This window comes from Peromyscus leucopus, chromosome 8a, assembly GCF_004664715.2.
Source record: "Peromyscus leucopus breed LL Stock chromosome 8a, UCI_PerLeu_2.1, whole genome shotgun sequence".
In the NCBI taxonomy this organism is placed as follows: Eukaryota; Metazoa; Chordata; class Mammalia; order Rodentia; family Cricetidae; genus Peromyscus; species Peromyscus leucopus.
The window spans coordinates 3298925-3319783 of record NC_051085.1 but is presented as its reverse complement, the minus strand read 5'-3'; the positions used below and the strand labels follow the sequence as shown (position 1 = coordinate 3319783).

Genomic DNA, 20859 nt, shown 5'->3' with positions numbered 1-20859 from the left:
TTTCTTGTTACACTAGAGTACAACTCCCATTTAATGCAATTCAGAAATCCCTTGAGGCTTGAGGATGTAATCTACTGGTAGGACACTTGCCTGACTTATACACGGAAGGGGCTTCCTCCCCAGAACCACAGAAAATAAAAACAGGAGTAATTTTGGAGTACTGAGTGGGATTTATTTAATGAGGCATTATTGTTCAGAATTTATTAACAATATATTTTTTTAAAGATTTATTTATTTATTATGTATACAGCATGTATGACCAGAAGAGGGCACCAGACCTTATTACAGATGGTTGTGAGCCACCATGTAGTTGCTGGGAATTGAACTCAGGACCTCTGGAAGAGCAGTCGGTGCTCTTAACCTCTAAGCCATTTCTCCAGCCCCCTTATTAACAATATTAACAGTTCTTAATGTGAAATGTCGTGAGGTAGGATAAAGAGAAAAATGAAAGAAGTTTTTAATGTCTTTGGCATGGAAGATGTGGAAGGCCTGTCTTTCCAGAAGCTATGTATTCCATGTTGTTTCTGAAATTGTAACTTGGTTACATGGAGGTAAAGGTGGCTATTCCTAGCCCCGTATTTAAAGAGTTAAGAGGGGCTTTTCTTGTATTTGTGTATTTTCCCTACTTTGTTATTTTAATGTGTGTGTGTATGTGTGTGCGTATATTTACACCATTTTCATATATATAATTTTATAACTTTATTTCCATCCTTTGAGTGGTCTACTTTCTTTGTTTTGTTCTTCAATTTGCCTGCCTTTTACTGTGACCTAATAGAATTTATACTTTTATATTATCTCTGTCTGATTTTTGTCTGCTTCCCTTTTGTTATTAATAAATTACTGTCAAACTTGTTGAGTAGTCTGAAACCTTAACGAGACACAGTATTTGAAGGAAAGCACAGCTGCCGTGGTAGTTGCTGTTCTTACTGCTGTGACAAGTGTCTGAGAGATGAGCCTGAGGGAGGAAGGGTGCTAACCGACTCGTGTTTGAAGGTGTATATAGTTCATTTTGGTGGCAAAGGCACAGAGCAGGGCTGCTTCTCGCTGTGGGAGCAGGGGCATTAAAGATGCTTGTTCACATCTCGGCAGACCAGGGACAGAGACAGATTTGGCTGAAAATAGGGGCCTTACAGTGGAATAACTAAACAAGGATTGTGTTAGATATTTAAAGCATGGGAGAATTCTGCAGAGAATCCATGTAGGCCTGGACACTTTTTGACTTGGATGATTTTTAATTGTTTCTTCTATCTTGTTGCTTGCTATAGATCTATTAAATTCTTTATCTCATCTTGTTTTAGTTTCGGTAAGTCCTACAAGTCTAGATATTTCTCTATTTCTCCTAGAGTATCCAATTTAGTGTAATATGGTTTCAAGGTATGTCTGTGGTTTTCTGGATTATATTGGTAACTGTTGATGCTTTCATTTTCATCTCTGATTCTATGAGCTTGAATCTTCTCTTAGTTTTGCCATAGGTTTATTTGTTTATATTTTCAAAGAGTCAACTCCTTGTTTCATTGATTTTTATATTTTTAAGATTTCTATTGCAGTAATTTCTACCATGATTTGAGACCTGTTTTTTTTTTTATTATTTTTAACTTTAAATATTGTGGGGCTGTCTGTCTTTCTGCTTGCTGTGGCATGCATGTGATTGCATATAGGGACAAAGGACAACGTGAAGTAGTCGGTTCTCTCCTTTGGCCATGTGGGCTTCTGGATTCTAATCAGGTCATGAGGTGTGGTGACAGGTGCCTTTACCTGCTTAGCTATCTCTCCAAATTTCTGTTGTAAATGTAGGTATTTATAGCTGTCAACTTCTCTCTTAGGACTGCTTTAATTTATCTTGCAGGTTTTGGTGTGCTTTGTGTTCTTTTTCTTTCAATTCTAGGAAGTTTTTTTCTTTAATGATTCATTCATTATTTAGTAGTGCATTGTTTAATCTCCCTGAGTTTGTATAGTTTCCCTTGCAGCTTTATTCTGTTGTGGTCAGATAGAATGCAAGAAGTTAATTTAGTTTTGTGTATATTTGTTGAGACTTGCTTTGTGTCCTAACATGATCTACCTTAGAGAAAGTTGAGTGGACTGCTGAGGAGACTGTGTATGCCTCAGTCAGTGTTGGGGACACATGTTCTGTAGTCCACTTGCTCTATGATGTCATGTGATTCTAATGTTTCTGGTGTGCTTCTGCTCTGTTGATAGCAGTGCTACATACCCAGGCCCAGGGAAGAGTTTTCCTTTTTCCCTTTCTGCTGTTGCCCTGAGTGCGGCTCTTTTTCCCTAGCTGTTTAGAATGTCCCTGGCTTTTCTACTGCTTTTCTACTGCCTCCCCCATACCCCGCTTTTCCCCAGCTTACTTTCTTGTGCCTTTGGCCAAGTGTTCCTGAATGTTGCCTGCTCTGTTGGGTTTGGCAGGTTTACCTGTTTTGAAAACAAGTGAAAAACAAACAAAAACTACCTCAGCCTTTTTTGGTGAAACTCGTACATATTGTTGCACATAATTATAACTCACTGAACAGTCTTTACTATGTCGGTTTCCTTTTGTTGTTTGTACTCTTGAACACCGATGGGGTCTTCACAGTTCAAGACTGTTTGAACTAGCTGTGCTCTAACTCTTGTAGTTTCTCTTTATGAGAGTGTGTGCACATCATGTTCTGTACATGGAGTTCTCATCATAGAACAGGGTCATGCTACACCAAGAAAGGAAACTTTTTATAATTTTGTGTACTTACTTAAGGATTCAGATTTGATATTAGAACTCTTAGTGAGGAGAAAGCATATAGTAGCTCCAATATCCTATCATCATTCCCTGTGGGTAGAGAGTTCAAGTGGAGATGAATGTCAGATTGAAAGTAATAACAGGTTATCCCTAGGACATATGTAACACAATTCCACTTAGAAGCCTCATGCCAGATGTTGGCATGGCCATCCTCCCATATTGCGCTGCCTCTATCATACCTTAATATCAAAACTCTGAGTCAGAGGAATTCTAGGCAATCTAATTTCTATGACTCATGTTCCATTAGTGTAGCCTTTATAATATGTAGATTACATCTAGTTCTAACAGTTGTTTTGTATGTGCATCTGTGAATATTCGCACACATTTGTAGTTTTTATTTGTGTTTGGAGACAGGGTTTCATGTAGCCCAAGCTGGAGTCAAATTTGCTGTTTAGCTGAGGATGACTTTGAACTTACAAATCATCTTGCCTCCACCTCCAGAGAGCTAGGATTACAGGTGTAGGCCACTTTGTTGTATCTTAAAATGTTCAATTTTTTTATTATATTAAAAATAAATAATTCCAGCCGGGCGATGGTGGTGCACGCCTTTAATCCCAGCACTTGGGAGGCAGAGGCAGGCGGATCTCTGTGAGTTCGAAGCCAGCCTGGTCTCCAAAGCGAGTTCCAGGAAAGGCGCAAAGCTACACAGAGAAACCCTGTCTTGAAAAACCAAAATAAATAAATAAATAAATAAATAAATCCCTAGGTGTGGTGGTGCATGTCTTTTAATCCTAGCACTCTGTGAGTTCAAGGCCAGCTAGGGCTACATAGTAAGACCCTGTCTTACTCCCGCCCCACCCCCAAAAGAACCCTCAAAACAATCTTGTTAAAAAAAGGAAGAGATTAATTGGAACTTAGAGTACTTTTGCTATATGTACTCTATTGTGAATTTCTCTTTTGTTATTTGTCATCTTAACTTTTTCCTTAGTTATAAGGAATTAAAAGATAAATTTTTAAATGTCACCACTCTAGAGGTGGTGGCAGCTGGGAGAATGGAGCCCCCAAATGAAGTGGATAAAATCTGGTGCAATAGCCAGTTTGATTCAGAGCATCAGACGATTTATAGTCTGAGGGTTAAGTGTACATGAGTAAAGTGGGCAGTCACAAATCCCACGTGGCAGGTGAGTTGCACGTGGTAGATAAGCCACATGCAGCAAAGACTTTTCCATAAAGGCATATAAACAAGTAACAGCAGGCACTTGGAACAGATAAGCTGAAGTAAGTTCACCCTTCCCGTTACACCTGGGAGGGCCATGAAAATGCATGCCAGAACAGGTCTGTGGTTTTGAAGAAACTGACGTCGCAAGACTCTTGTCTTGGTTTATTGGAGTTTTCTCACAAGCATTCAGAAATCTCCATATATAGCTCCCTTCTTGGACTATGTTCTGACAATAAAATAATCAAGCAATGTCTATTAAGTGTGTAAAACAAAAACAGAACAAAACAAAAAAACCCATGCTACCTTTAATTCTTGCGTGGAGACAAGAGGCCAGTGGATGTCTGTGAGTTCCCAGTCTGGTCTACACAGTGAGACTCTGTCTAAAAAAAAAAAGTTTTTTTTTCTCTCCTTAAATTACAACAAATGTGATATTCATAAGAGTTCAAATTTTTTAAGAGTGCAGTTGTAATAATTATTTCATAATTTTATTCATAATAATTTTGGAATTTTATTCATAATTATAAAAGAATAATGATATTAAAAGCTTATCTTTAGTCTGAAAGGGAAGATGATTAAACTCATGAATTCTAAGAAACATGTAAAATTCATTTCCATGCTCTTTTGCAGATCTGTGTCAGCCTACCAGGGAGCAGAGTTTTCTCAGGGGGTTCAAGTAAAGGAGTCCCTTAACAAAGGGACTATTATAGCAGTGCTTATAAGGAATAAAGAAGATCTGGCAATAGTGGGAAGCCTTTGTTGTGGCTGCTGTTGAAAGAGACGGGTAGAAGAATTGTAGTGAAGGGCCCTGTGTGAGAGTGATTGCCAAGGAGAGGCTCTGTGGTACTAGTTACAGTCTAAGAGACAGCATTACTACAAAACTATAGTGCTGAAGCAAGAGGGAGCAGAGATCTCCTAACCTGTGGGCCTACCTGCTCTTCAGTGGCCAGACGCTTCCCCAAAGGAAGAGAGCCAGTCTGCAGAGAGGAGCCTAGAGAGTGTATCAGGAGTGCCCAAAAGAACCACTCATGCAACTGGCAAGGAGAACTGTGGATACTCACCGACAGTTCTAAATCATGTGGTCTTGGGATGAGCTCTTAGACAAGAGACTTTGTTTATGTGGGCTATTATACCAGTGGCTGATTGCTGCATTTGAAATTAAATTAGAACTGAGAAGTGCTTTATTAATTATATTAACACAAATAACATTTATTTAGAAATTTAGAAATGAAAACTATTCTAAGAACAGAACAAAAATAGTGAGAAAAGTGACCCTAGTTTTGTAAATTTGTGATGCCTGGCTAAACAAACCATAGATTATCTGCTTCCGTTACAATCAGTTGCACTTCCTTATTTGGTTGAAGTAGATGAAGAAAATCCAGTTTTACATGGAAAGCGTGAAAGAGACTCTTACTGACCTATTGAGTAGATTTCAAAACTCCTCAAGGTTCTCAGACATTGTTAGTTTATAGAGCATAGACTGCTCTAGTTCTTACAAGTCATGACTTTGAAGTCTTTCCCTCACCTCACTGAGGTTTCCAACTGTGGAACATGGACTGGTTCACATACACAGGTGCTCTCTTTGTTCCTTTCCCCTTGATGAGTATTTGGGCTTTCTTGACTAACTTTAGTTATGTGGTGTAGATTTGTGTGTTTGATGGTACTTAGGAAGACTGAGGATGTTGCTTTGTGGTTGTGTGCTTGCCTAGTATATACAAGGCCCCCAGGATGCATGCCTACCACTGCGAACAAAGCCACTTAGAAAATACTGATTTTTTTTTATTACATTGGAGAAAATTGACTTCAGAAGATATGAATTACTCCAAATAGAATTCATATGAGGATGAATCCTTTTTTTAATAAAGAAAAAAAAATGATTATTTGTTGATAAACTTTCCATTTGTTTACTATTCAGGCTTTTTTTTGTCACTTTCATGTTGAGAATATGATCTAGTGTAATTTAACATATTTTGTAAAGAATATAAAAATAAAGTGAACCAGAAGGAATTGTTGCACATAGAAATTTTGTTGTGTGTGTTTACTCTAAATATCCAAGCTACCACCCTTTTTATGTTTTATACTGTATCAAGTGGATCCATCCCCTCATGTCACATTTAAAATATCAAGAACCATGGAGGGTTCTTCCTTATGTAGTGCTTATTATTGATGACATGTAGAAATGGTCACAGAAATGAACCGGGTTTATATGGATTAGTTTCTAATTAAGGCAAATTTACTGTTTAAATGGAATGACTTTTTTTCCCCAAAGAAGATTAATGAAATATTTTTCTTCTTCCCCCAAGGAGCTACTGCTTTCTGGCATGCCAGAAATTGATGTGAATGACTGGATAAAAAATACAGAATACACAAGTGGCTATGAGAGAGAAGATCCAGTCATTCAGGTAACACCCCTCTGGAGCTTAGAATGAAGTTATGTTTGCCATTTAATTTTGTAAGCTCTCAGTTCTTTTGGATGGGAATACATATCCATTAACAAAATAAAGATTTTGCATAAATTCTTCTTTGGGGGATATTGCATATGAAAGTCTTATGTGAAATCATCTTTGATAAATGAGTTTTAGAGAATGAAATGTGCTTTATGAATATTGCATGGTCTCTGTTTCTAATAAGTCTACATTTGCTCTGAAATAGCTAAATTGTGGTTATTTTTGGTAGTGGTTCTGGGAAGTTGTGGAAGACATCACTCAAGAAGAGCGAGTTCTTCTTTTGCAGTTTGTTACTGGCAGGTAAGAAGTGCTTTTATGATAACATTGAGAGAATTATTGTATTGCATTTTTAATGACCAAGACAGGAATCACAGAAAACCAACCGAAATGAAGAACCAATACTCTGAATTTGTTTCTTACACCTCTGTCCATATTTTAGGTATTAATCAAATGATTATTTCCATATTGAAAGAAGAAATCATTTATAGTAGTACTACATCTCTGATATATTTCAGAAACTTTAATTTTTTAATATATTTTATGTTTTTGGTTAGTTTAACAGTAAAGGCACTCAGTTTGTGTGGTCACATATGAACACGCACAGTCTCTCTGATTCACACTCAGTTTGAATTTCTATTGTGTGACAAAATACCATGACCAGAAAGCAAGATGGGGAGGAAAGGGTTTATTTGGCTGAAATGTCTACATTGTAGTCCATCATTGAAGGAAGTCAGGACAGGAACTCAAAGGGGGCATGAATCCAGAGGCAGGAGCAGATGCAGAGGCCTTGAGGGGACTGCCCTTGCTCCACATGGCTCTCTCAGCCTGCTTTCTATACAGCCCAGATCTTCCTTCCTACCCTCAAAGTGGGCTGTGCTCTCCCACAGCCATCATTAATCAAGGAAATATCCCACAGACTTGCCTACAGGCCAATTTGATGGAGGCATTTTCTTAATTGAAGTTCCCTCTTCACAGATGACCTAATTGATAAAAAACCAACCAGCACAAGTGTGAATCTATATAGTATATATGTAGTTTTTAAAAGACCATTCATTATTTTCTTATTTTAAAAGTATTATACAACCATTTTAGACAATTGGAAAATGGAGAACATGAAAGAAAATGAAGTTCCCACCAGGTAATCTCAATCCAGAGGTGGCCACACTGATCCATTTGTTCCATGCTCCATCTTTAAGCCATATAAAAGAAAACTAGTTGAAGTCATTCTGTAATCAGGTTTTATTAAATTAGTAAGACATGACAGTTGACAGATTATAGACTAAAGATATGAAAGAAAACCTTGTTAACATTTTTTTGCCTTTGAGTGTTAAATGTTCAGAGATTTTGAATAATTTAATTAAAATAATTAAGCATTATATTTTTGAGGCTAGATAATTTATATAGATAAACCAAGAAACAGACAAAATAAATAACCTAATCACCTCTAATCTCAATCCCTAAAGATAACCAGTTAATTTTTATTTTACCATTCTATATATGTAAATTTTAATTTTTTAAATCATGTTTCTTGTTTTATAACTTTTTGAAATTTTCATTGTTCCTTTTATAGATTTATTCAGTTTTAATAGCTTGTGTGTTCTTAGGTCTTAAACTTTATTAGTAAAGCTTCTGTTTCATATAATGCTATAAAAATTAAGAAATTCTAATATATGTATTTATATAGGATGATGTTCATATGGGAAGATTGGTATAAGATTATGTTGGACTGGGAATGTAGCTGAATGATAGGAATGTCCAGTGAGCACATAGAAATTCCTCAGCACAACACTACAGAAAACAAGAGGATATTCATTTTTATACCTCAGTCTCTGTAATAGTTCATTTACCTTTCAGAAAGGTGTTGACGTTGATGTTGTTGGGGAATGAGAACTCAGTTTCCCCCCCCCTTTTTTTTTTTTTGGTTTTTCGAGACAGGGTTTCTCTGCGTAGCTTTGCTCCTTTCCTGGAGCTCACTTGGTAGCCCAGGCTGGCCTCCAACTCACAGAGATCCGCCTGCCTCTGCCTCCCGAGTGCTGGGATTAAAGGCGTGCGCTGCTGCTGCTGCCGCCGCCGCCGCCGCCGCCGCCGCCGCCGCCGCCGCCGCCGCCCCGCCCCCCCCGCCGCCCCGCCCCCCGCCGCCGCCGCCACCGCCACCCCACCACCACCACCACCACCACCACCACCACCACCACCACCCACCACCACCACTGCCCGGCCAGTTCCCCCTTTTCCCCTTGGCTAGGCAGGAGATTGAATTCCCTTCCTCCCTTCATTTATTTGAGACAGGGTTCCACTGTGTAGCTCTGGCTATCCTGGAACTCACTCTATAGACCAGGCTGGCCTCAAACTCACAGAGATCCACCTGCCTCTGTCTACCAAGTACTGGGATTAAAGGTGTGCACCACCACTGCCCAGCTCAAACTTTTTTTTTTTTTTTTTATCAACACAATATGTGTTCATTTGAACTTTTTTATTGTATACTTTTTTGTATAATTTCAGTTTCTGTCTTATTTTTGCCCATTACTCCAGTCATTAAAAAAATTAGCATTAAGCATCTTTGTAATATATTGACATTAGTTGTGCATATGTTTTTGTGAATTTATCATTTTTCTTTTGACTTTAACATACAGGGTCTTAAAGTATTTAATTTTATAAACTGAAAACATTAAATTACTGTTAGCAAATTATCAGTGCTTTATATAAATCCTTTATTCTCAAGATTATATTTTTTAAATGTGTGTGTGTGTGTGTGTATATATATATATATATATATATATATATATATATATAAAATGTTTGTGTTGTGTATGTATGTGTGTTCTGTGTGCACTTCTTTGTACGGGCACACATTCACATCAGCATTCGTGTGTGGAGATCAGAAGTCAACAGCAGCTGCCTTCTTTTATTGTTCTTCATCTTATTTTTTGCCATGTTTTCCCAGTGAGCCTGGGGGGCACTGATTGGCAGTGAGCTCAGGGATCAGCCTGTCTCCACTTCCACAGCACCAGCAGTTCAGATGTGCCACTGTGCCCTGCTTTTATGTGAGTGCCAGGAATTTGCACTTTGGTCCTCATGCTTAGGCAGGCAGCAAGCACTCTATCAACTAAGCCTCCTCCCCACCCCATTTACATTTTATGTTAGCTGTTTAATTTTTACATCCCCCCTTTTTAAAAACTTAATTTTAATTTAATTTTTTTTCAGGTTTCCCCCTAACCCCTAAATGGCTTGTCTCTTTCATTACTTTCTTCCTCTGTCCCGCCCCCTATTGGTTGTTTTTGCTCTTTTTAGGGGGCTCACTACCCAGCTCCCAAATAAGCCACACGTGGAGACTTATTCTTAATTATGAATGCCTGGCCTTAGCTTGACTTGTTTCTTGCCAGCTTTCCTTAACTTAAATTATCCCTCTTGCCCCCGAAGCTTTGCCCATTCTCTTACTTTTGTAAATCTTACTCTTACTCCATGGCTGGCTGTGTAGCTGGATGTCTGGCCCCTGGAGTCTTCCTCCTTCTCTGGCTACTTCTTCTTTCCTCCTAGTAGTACTACATCTCTAATATATTTCAGAAACTTTAATTTTTAATATATGTTATATATTTAATATATAAATTAATTATATATTGATATAATCAATATATTGATTATATTATATAATTAATATATAATATATATAATATATAATTATATATATATATATATATAATATAATTATATATTATAAGAAAGAACGCCAGACCTGAAGCGGGACAGAACAAACGAGGGAAAGATTCATAGAAAAGCACAAGAAACAGACACTGACATCTCCATTCCCCCACACAGACAATCCATAGAAACAGAACTGGAAACCATGATATATAACCTTACAGGTTAAAAAGACCTGATAATATAAGATAAAGAACGTATAAAATATTATTGAATTGGCCATGGGACATACCCTTCAGTGTGGTTTGTATACCCAGTGAGACTCCATTAGAGAAAACTAATTTTCCCTTTGCATGTGGTTGTCAATTGAAGATAGCTTCTGGGTTTGGGATGGGGATCGTGTCTACTTACTCCTGCAGCACTGGGACCCCATCTGGCATAGACCTGTACGGGCCTTGTGCATGTGACATGAGTCTCTGAGTTCCTATGTGTCTACAATGTTGTGTCTAGAAGACCTTGTTTCCTTGGTGTTCTTCATTCTCACTGACTCTTACAGTCTTTGTGCCTCCTCTTCTGCAGTTCCCTAAACCCTAAAGGAAGGGAGTTGATGGTTAGGACTGAATGTTCCAAGGTCTCTCACTCTGTACACATTGTCCCTTTGTTCCCATCTACTGCAGACAGAAGCTTCTCTGATGATGGCTGAGTAAGACACTGATCTATGAGTCTAGCAGAATGTCGTTAGGAGTCATTGAACTACTTACTATGTTCCTTTGGCAGAACTGTAGTGTTTGGGTTTCTTCTAGGTCCATGACCTCTTGAGCAGTGTTGGCCATGGGTTCTATCCTATGGACTGGACCTTAAGTCCAGTCAGTGACTCGGTACTCTCACGCCTGTGCCGCCGTTGCCCCAGTGTGTTGTGCAGGCAGGTTACAGATCCAGGGGTTGTAGCGTGGTTAGTGTTTACCCTTCTCCTCTGGTAGTGTGCAGAGTCCCTTTCAATACCATAAATACTAGTCAGTAGGGATGAAGGCTTTAGGTAGGCACCGGCTCAGCTTGTCCGTGGTCAAGCTGTTGGGTCGGTGTCCCCTTACTGTCAGTTTCTGGAGAGCAGCCGGTATGACTTGGCAATAGCCTGGGCTGTTTAGTGTTGCCATGGGACCCTTTTGCCAACAGCTTGCTTAGATGTGGAACTGGAGATTTCATTTGTGGTGAGAGCTGTCTAGTAGGGGCTTAGTCTCCGGGTTATTTGGTAATCCCACTTAGATTTCTTTCACATATAGTTCCACTGGATTACGTTTCCATACGACCCTTCAAATAGCCCTTAGTTTTAGTTTTCTCTCCTCGTATCCTCCCCCCTTCCCCCTCCCCATTTGATCATTCCATTTGATCTCCCACCCCATCCATCCATAGCTGTCTATTCTTTTTCCCATTACTAGGGAGATTCACACCTCCGCAGACCCTTACTCTATACCAGTGGTTCTCAACCTTCGTAATGCTGTGACCATTTAATTCAGTTCTTCATGTTGTGGTGACCCCTCCCCACCATAACATTGTTTTCATTGATACTTTACAACTAATTTTGCTACTGTTATGAACCATAATGTAAATATCTGTATTTTCTGGTGGTCTTAGGTGACCCCTGCGAAAGGGTCATTTGGACTCCAAAGGGGTCGCAACCCAAAGGTTGAGAACAGCTGCTCTACATCTAACTTCTGTGGTTATATGGATTGGAGCCTGCTTATTGAGGAAGACTCAACTGCTAACATCAACATATAAGCAAATCCATACCTTATTTGTCTTTTTGGGTCTATTACATCACTCAGGATGATAATTTCTAGCCCCATCCATATTGTGGGATATTACTTTAACTATGTAAAGGTTTGTTACATTTGTTTATGCTGCATTTGTTTAATTACGTAAAGGTGTGCTGCTGTTTTACCTTGCCTGCCTAAGGCAGCTGATTGGTCTAATAGAAAGCTGAACAGCCAATAGCTAAGCAGTACAGGGATAGTCAGGGCTGGCAGACAGAGAGAATAAATAGGAGGAGGAATCTAGCCTCAAGAGAGAATGAGAGAAGGGGAGAATGAGGGAGATGCCCAGGGCCAGCCAGGCATGGAGTAGGACATATAGAATGAAAGAAAGGAAAAAGCCCTGAGGCAAAACATAAATGAAAACAAATCAGGTTAATTTAAGTTATAAGAGCTAGTGTGATAGTCCTAAGATGAGACTGAGCACTCATAACTAGTAAGTCTGTGTCATGATTTGGGAGCTGGCTGGTGGCCCAAAAGAGAGCCTGATGCAGGCTGTTTATCTGCATGTTTCATTATTTTAACAGTTGAGCAATAGTCCGTTGTATAAATGTACACACTTTCTTTATCCATTCCTCCTTTGATGAACATCTAGGTTGTTTCCAGGTTCTGGCTATTGTGAATAGAACACCAATGAACATGGTTGAGCAGGTGTCTGTGTAATAGGATGTAGAGTCCTTTGGACATATGCCTGAGGATGGCCAAGTTAGATCGGGAGCTGGGTCTATTTCCAGCTTCCTGAGGAGCCACCACACTGATTACCATAGAGGGTATACAAGTGTGCACTACCACAAACAACAGATGAGAGCTCCCCCTACCCCACATCCTTAACAGCATGAGCTGTCATTTGTTTTATTCATCTTGGCCATTCTAACATGAAATTTAAAAGTAGTTTTGATTTGCATTTCCCTGATGACTAAGGGTTTTGAATATTTCTTTCAGTGTAACTCAGCACTTTGTTTTTCTTCTTTTGAGAATTCTCTGTTTACATCTATACCCCACTTTTATTTTTATTTTTTTAAGAATTTTTTTTATTCATTTTACATACCAACCACAGATCCCCCTCTCATCCCTCCTTCCACTTTCCCTCAGCCTCCTCCCCTCCACCTCTCACCCCTCCTCCAGAAGGGTAAGGCCTCCCATGGGGAGTCAGCAGAGCTTGTTACATTCAATTGAGGCAAGACCATGCAGGTTCCACAACTGTCTGCCTAAAGTTCATGAGTTCCTACGAGCTTGGTTCAGTTGTCTCTGTAGGTTTCCTCATCATGATCTTGACCCCCTTGTTCATAGAAACCCTCTTCCCTCTCTTTGACTGGACTCCAGGAGCTCAGCCTGGTGCTTGGCTGTGGCTCTCTGCATCTGCTTCCATCAGTTACTGGATGAAGGTTTTATGATGACAGTTAGGGTATTCATCAATCTGATTACTGGGGTAGGCCAGTTCAGACACCCTCTCCACTATTGCTAGTAGTCTAAGCTGAGGTCATCCTTGTGGATTCCTGGGAATTTCCCTATCACCAAGTTTCTCACTTACCCTGTAATGTCTCCTTCTGTCAAAATATCTCTTCATTGCTCTCCTACTCCATCTCTGTTCCAGCTCGACCATCCCGTTTCCTTATATTCTCATCCCCATCCCTTACCCTCTGTTGCCCCTCTTGTCCCCAGTTCACTCATGGAGATCTCCTCTATTTCCCCTTCCCAAGGCGATCCATGTGTCCCTCTTAGGGTTCTCCTTGTTAGCTAGCTTCTCTGGAGCTGTGGGTTGTAGTCTGGTTATACTTTGCTTCACATCTAGTATCCACTTATGAGTGAGTACATACCATGTTTGTCTTTCTGAGTCTGGGTTACCTCACTCAGGATGGCATTTTCTAGTTCCATCCGTTTGCCTGCAGATTTCATGATTGTACCCCATTTTTAAATTTTTTGTGGGGGGTGGGTCTTCAACTGAAACTTTACCTATTAAACACTACATTTATCTGTGGATGCCAGTATTGCCTCTACATTTTAGCCTTGGTAAAAATTGTGCCTGTGAACATGGATATAGAAATATTTCTTTGAGTCTTTGTCTATAGTTCTTTTGAATATAAGCTTAAAAATGGAATGCTGAATCATATTGTAGCCTTGCCTCCCTTTCTGAGACGGTGTGTCCAAGGATAGTGATACTGAAGTCTCTACTTGATCTTCCTGTCTCTACTTCATGAGTGCTGGGAATGCAGGCATGCACTGCATGCCTAGTTTTCTGTGGTTCTGGGATCTAGCTCAGAGCTTGACTCGTGCTTTTAACCAGCACCTCACCAAGGGGGCTCCATCCCCAGCCCTGGCTCTGTTTATAATCTTGAGGAATTGTCACACTGTTTCTTACAGGGACTGAACTGTTGTCCCCTGCGAGGTCTCCACATTTTTACTAGTACTTTGTTTAAAATGTAAACGATCATCTTACTGAGCGTGAACTGATGTTCTTTTGTAGCTTGGATTCCCATTTCCCTGAAGACTAATGATGCTGAACTTCTTTCATGTGCTGAACTAGCCATGTGTCTTTGGAGGACCTAGTCCAGTCCCTTGATAATGTTAAGCAGCCTGGGTTTTGTTGTTAGGCATTCTTTAGGGATTCTGGGTATCAGTCCTTACCTGCTCTTACTCCCAGCAGATGTTCCTCTGTATTTTCTTCTCGTGTTTTTATAGTTCTAATTATAAGGATGTTTAAGTCTTTGATCTGTTTTTAGCTAATCTTTGAGGTATAAGTAATAGTCCAACTTCAATTAAAATTATTATAGCAAATAATCTAGCTGTTCCAACACATCTTGTTGAATGAGTGCTTTCCCCATTGAATTTTTTTTTTGAGAATGAGAGGGGGCACTGAGACAGGTTCTTGTGGAAACCAGGCTGCCTTTGAATTCACTGTGTAGGTAAGGATGACCTTGAACTTCCTGATTCTCTTGTCTTCACATCCAGAGAACTGGGATTTCAGCCACTATGCCTGGTTATGTTTAGTATTGAGGCTTAAAAAAGGGTCTCCTGCATGCCTATTGCATATTCTTGGCATTCTTGTCAAAGATGACTAGACGATGTTTGAAGGGGCATATTTCTGGGTTGTTTTATTTATTGATCTATATGTCTGTCATAACACTCTTATGACTATACTTCCATGATAAGTTTAAAATCAAACTGTGTTGCCAATCAACATTTTTTCAAATTGTGCTGAATTATATTGCTACTATGAGGCTGATCTTGAACTTTAAGTTTCTTTTGCCTTATGTCTTATGCTCCTGAACAGCAAGGACTCAAGCAGCATGCACAGCCACCTGTATGCTGTGATTTGTGTATCAGAAAACCTTTTAAGTGTGGTCACATTTGGCTCACCTTAGATGTCCATTAAAAATAATTTTTTAAAAAATTGTGTGTGTAAAATTAAATTTTATTCAGCTACAAAGAAAGAAAATGAATCAATGACAAAAACTATCACATGACTTCTGTCATATGCAGAATCTAAATTTAAATTATGTATAAACATGTATGTATGTTGGCCATGAAATTAAAGAGTACTATGGGAGGAGAAGAGATGCAAGGAGAGAAGGGAAGCCAGAGAAGGCAGTAAAATTTATTTGTAACATGGAAGTGGGAGGCAGGGCTGTTGGGGAAATGAAGGGGCCCAGCAAGAAGAAGGGGGGTATTAGGGAAAAGAACTATGAGATATGTATGAAAATGCTATAATGAAGCCCAGTGACTTTGTATGATAACAATTAAAAGATGTGAAAAAGTACACATTTAATATTTATACATTAAATGTGTATCATATTCTAATTTCCTCTAGAGGTACTGTAGCAGCTGCCATTGTAATTGAGTCATTTTTTCCATTATTTTTTGTCATGCCATAGCTCTCACTCAGTCTTGTGTCTTCTGAGCAAGTACATTTCCATTGGCTACACCCCCAGCTCCAAGAGTAATTTGTTTAAACACGACACATACATAGAGTAATTTGAAATAATTTATTTTAAAATGTATAGAACTTGAAAAGTTGTAATTATACTTGGTATAGCTGTGTACCCAGGATTAAAAACTTTAGTTGGTGTATTATGCCTTAAATTTTGGCCTTCTCGTGGTCTTAAATTTTTTTACACAACAGTTAAAAAATAATATTTGAGGGCAGGGGACATGGATTGTGGTGAACTGCTTGCTATACAAGTGTGAGTACCCGAGTTTGGATCCTCAGAACCCATGTAGAAGCTGGGTGTGGTAGCTTGTGACATAAGCCTGGCACCAGTGGGCAGAGGCCAGTGCAGCGGAAGTGGTGAGCGTCAGGTTCAGTGGGAGAGTGTCTCAGAAATGAGGTGGAAAGAATAGAGGAGATGCCTGAAGTCACATCTGTGCATCTACACCTACAATCACAGGGTGAGCACACACATGAACCACACACATTGTATGTTCACTCTTCTCCATATCTGGAAAGATGAATGCCAACTGCTTTGCGCCTGGGTATTTTTCACAAAGAAGGAAATCACTAGATTACAACATGTAAGGAGAAAGGGTTTATTTTCTCCACAGTTCCAGGAGGGGGACGTCCGTCATGGTGGAGAAGATGTGCATAGCAACAAACCGAGCAGGTACTGGGACAGGACAGGAAGTAGGGCCAGGTTATAAACCATCAGGACTGACCCTCACTGACAAACTTGCCCCAGCAAGGCTCTACCTCCTAAAGCGGTAGCTCTCAACCTTCCTAATGCTGTGACTTAATACAGTTCCTCATGTTGTGGTGACCCCCCACCATAAAATGATTTCACTGCTACTTCATAACTGTAATTTTGCTCCTGTTAGGAATCGTAGTGTAAATATCTGTTTTCGGAAGGTCTTAGGTGAACCCTGTGACTCATAGGTTGAGAACCACTGTCCTAAAGGTCCACAACACTCCCAAATAGTAATTCCAGCTGGGAACCAAGTATTCAACCTCATGAGTTTATAGAGGATATTCCACATTCAAACAACCACAATCCATTTATTCAGAAACATTTAGCAGCTATGAGTTGCCAGGCAGTTTTGCTAATCTCAAGGATATAAATCCCACTGATAGGGATATAAAATAGGACATGCTTGAGAGTTGTAGTTTAATAGGGAGGCACACAAAAGCAAACCTTTTGTCTTAGGGTTTCTGTTGCTGAGATAAATCACCATGACCTTAACCAACTTGGAGAGGAAAGGGTTTATTTTGCTTACATGTCCACGTTTGAGTCTGTCAGTGAAGAAGTCAGTACAGGAACCTGGAGGCAGGAGCTGATGCAGAGGCCATGGAGGAGCCCTGCTTGCTTAGCCTGCCGCCTTAGAGCGCCCTGTACCACCAGCCAAGGGGTGGCACTGCCCACAGCGAGTGGGCCCTCCCACATTAATCACTAATCAAGAAAATGCACCACGGCTTGTCTACAGGATGGTGTGGTGGGGACATGTTCTCAATTGAGAGTCCTTCCAAAATGACTCCCGCTGTGTCAAATTGACACAAAACTAGCTAGCACATTACCGTAAACGCAGTATGTAGCCAGTTAAAAGTATAGTTTAGCTGATGGAAGAATAGAGAGGTTTCTTCTTGCATGCTTACTAACTGACCGTAAAGTGGCAGCTAAGAATGAGGTGGGAGTTTTCAGACTGAAACGTGTCATTTGGTCATTGTTTTAGAGTGGACTGTTATTCTTACCTTAACACAGAACTTAACATGTGTCTGTCAGACTAAGATTTTCTTTCATGATCACAACTGATGATACACACTCTTAGTTCCAGGGTCCCGCATGGTGGTTTTGCCAATATTATGGGTGGAAGTGGTTTGCAAAACTTCACCATTGCTGCTGTGCCATATACTCCAAACCTTTTACCAACGTCCAGCACATGGTAAGTTAAACTAACTTATTTAAATAAATTATGGAATATTGTTATTAATTTTAAATGATAAAGGTAATTGTTGTATTTTCTTTTTGATGGTTGAAATGTTAAATTTATGCATATTTTACTATAATAGAGAAAAAGAAATGACCAAAGCCTTCAGTAGTTACATCCCGTTGCTTTGTTATGCAACCTTGAGAAGGTTATTTTTTTTACTTCATTCAAATATAAAATGCATAATTTCCCCCTTCCTCTTCCTCCTATTCCTCATATACTCCCCTTTCCCTCCCAAATTCATGGAGCCTCTTTAATGTTGTTGTATACACATAGAAATGAATAAATAGAAGACTACAACCTAATGGGTGTGCTCTTGATTTTTATGCATGTTTCTAGGGTTGACTATTGGTATTGGAAAACCAGCCAGGGGCGCATCCCTGGGGAAGACTGACTCTCCCTCTCAGCAATTGTTATTTGCTTGTAGCTCTTCATCTAGGGGTGGGGCCCTGGGAGATTTTCTCTACTTGGGATGCCAGCTGTTGGCGGAATTGTTCTGGTCTTGTTTAGGCAGCCATGTTGTTGAGATTCGTGACAGGCTGCTTCCTTGTCGTGGCTCTGTGTCACAGTCGTACAGCAGATCTCCTGGCTCCTCTGTCTCTTACAGTCTTTGTACGCCCTCTTCCTTGATGTTCCCTGAATCCTGGGTGCAGGAACTGTGCCGTAGATGCATCACTTGGGGCTGACTGCCCAGTCAGTTGTTCCCTGCACTTTGACTATGGCTTTCTGTAATGGTCTCCATCTGCTGTCAAAAGAGGCTTCTTTGATGGGGGCGAGGTCCTCACTCACCTGTGTCTGTGCCACGTGTGTTGGCTGTGGTTCCTGGTAGAAACAAGGTCTAGGGTCTCAGTGACTCCCGATGGTGGCAGGACCACGGGAACCCTGGCTGCCTGCCACACGTGGCCTGCTGTAATCCTGGAATGAAAGGAAGATTTCACCCATCATCTCTCCTCGGGATTTTGGGCCTGCAAATGAATCAGTGGTTGCGTAGTTTTGCTCCTCTTCTAGTAGGGAAAGTTTGGAAGGGAGTCACAGACTACCTGAAACTTACTGAAGATGGCTGAAGTTAAAATGCCGTATCAGTTGCATCGGCACTTTCATGGATACCGCCCTGGTACTTGTTGTAAGTGAAAATGGGTTTTCGTGCACTGCGTTTGCATTCTGAGAGGAGCTGCTCTGCAGCAGTTTCTTCCTTCCTTTTTAAATACCACTTCAGGGCTTTCCAATTTCAATGCAAATTTGAGAGAGTGGTTTTATGTTAATTATGAGCAGTGTTTTTACTGCTAGATAAAACAACGAGAAATGTCAGAGATTCTCCGTTTAATGGGGCTCTTTTTTTTTTTTTTAAGCATCAATATGCTCAAGTTACCTGAATACCCAAGTAAAGAAATCCTCAAGGACAGACTCCTCGTGGCACTGCATTGTGGCAGCTATGGTTATACGATGGCATGACGACGTCTGGAGAACTCACCCGACACTGGTGCACAGGCCGGAGTGCCAGGAGTCAGTTGGGGAACTGTCAACAGAAAAGGAGCCTCGGTGCAGCCCACAGGCAGAGCTCCTGTTTAAAATTCATAAAGGATCGGGTTTCTACTATATATTTCTTTTCCCTGCTTTGTTTTTCTCTGTTTGTGTTATAATTAGAATATATAATTAGAATCATAGTAGACTTCATTTTAAAAAATGCTAATTGGAAGTAGAAACTTTTTTTTCTAAGTTTCTTTAATCTTATCCAAAACTGTATAAAGGCAAAACCTTTTTCTACATTCCACCTTTGCTGTGAACCTGTCTCGTTTAAAGGGTATTTTCTGCATATTACAGGAGGCCAAACAGCGGGTTTGTTCCATTGCATGTAAAGTACCATTTATATTTTGGAAAACTCTTGTATAGAATGGATTAATTTAGATTGTGTAAAGCCACAAATATGTATTTTCCCACACTATACCTATATTGCAATGGGTTTTATTTTTTGTTGTTGATTAGCTTTTTAGTATTTTGATATATGATGTTAAATTTAGACTGGTGTGACTAACTGGATAAAGTGACATCTAATTTATATATTAAAGCTTATACTATATGAATTGTTTGCATCTTTCTGTGCTCAGTTTCATGTATATATAGTGTGTGGTGTCAGTTTTTCATATGCCTTAATTTATAATGAAAATAAAACTAAAATATATTTATTATACTTCTCTTCATTATTTGATCTAAGCTTGATGACACATTTGAAGAAGTAATATAAGGTGCAGATTATAATTTAAATATGTAATGTTTTCTTAAGTTTGCTTAAGAAATGGTTAAAATGCTATGTTTAAGTGATATCTGTGGACGGGCATTTTGGCAAAGACACACTGGCCCAGTTAGAGCATGAGTAGTAATAGCCTGACTTGAAGGGGGGTAGGAACACACAGATGAGATGGTGCAGGTGTTTCTGATGTCTAGAACTCTGACTGGGAACACCTAAAAGACCTGGCGGCGTCACATTTCTCACATGAGCAGCCAGTGTTATTTGCGCAGTGATATTTGAGAGAAAGATACATTGAAAGTAGTAAATTAAAACCCAGAATTCACACACAAAAATGTATCATTTGGGGTCTTTAAAATTTTTTTTAATATAAGAAAATAACTTTGCATTAAAAGGAAATTTCTTAAACTTACAAGTAGTTCTAAAATTAAGATTCAAATACTTTATTTTTTCTAATTACAGAAAAGGCCACTACCTTGTTAAAAAGAACATTATAACAGACCTAGCTTTTGAGACTGTAACTGACTTTTGTGATTCTAAAATCCAGCAGTTCTCAGCACCAGGACATAGACCAACAGCTCTGGTTTGGTCTCTACATGATGCTGTGGTTGGAACCAGAAATGAGGTAGAAGTACTCATTCCTTACAGCTCTGCATTTACTGTGTGGAATAATGTTGTAGACTGTTATTTTAAAGTGTGTTACTTTTGTTTATGTTGCATTTTGTATCTTTGAGACAGAGTTTCTATGTGTAGTTTTGGTGCCAGCCTGGATCTCGCTCTGTAGACCAGGCTGGCCTTGAACTCATAGAGATCTGTCTGTCTTTGCCACCCGAGTGCTGGGATTAAAGGCGTGTGCCACCACCACCTGGCATGTTACATTT

The 20859-nt window shown here is 39.6% G+C and overlaps 1 protein-coding gene across 3 annotated transcripts in view; it reads left to right on the top strand.

The window, feature by feature from the left end:
• The window catches only part of Hace1 (HECT domain and ankyrin repeat containing E3 ubiquitin protein ligase 1), a 114965-nt gene extending 95044 nt beyond the window's left edge, over positions 1 to 19921 (top strand). For 2 of the 3 annotated variants that reach the window (XM_028894680.2, XM_037200376.1), the window contains 4 exons: positions 6233 to 6331; positions 6606 to 6676; positions 17575 to 17688; positions 19083 to 19921. In XM_028894680.2, the coding sequence (XP_028750513.1) occupies positions 6233 to 6331; positions 6606 to 6676; positions 17575 to 17688; positions 19083 to 19185 (387 nt within the window). In that variant the 3' untranslated portion in view covers positions 19186 to 19921. The remainder of the gene's footprint in view (positions 1 to 6232; positions 6332 to 6605; positions 6677 to 17574; positions 17689 to 19082) is intronic. The other variant, XM_028894681.2, reaches the window with a different exon arrangement.
• Positions 19922 to 20859: the final 938 nt, after the last annotated feature.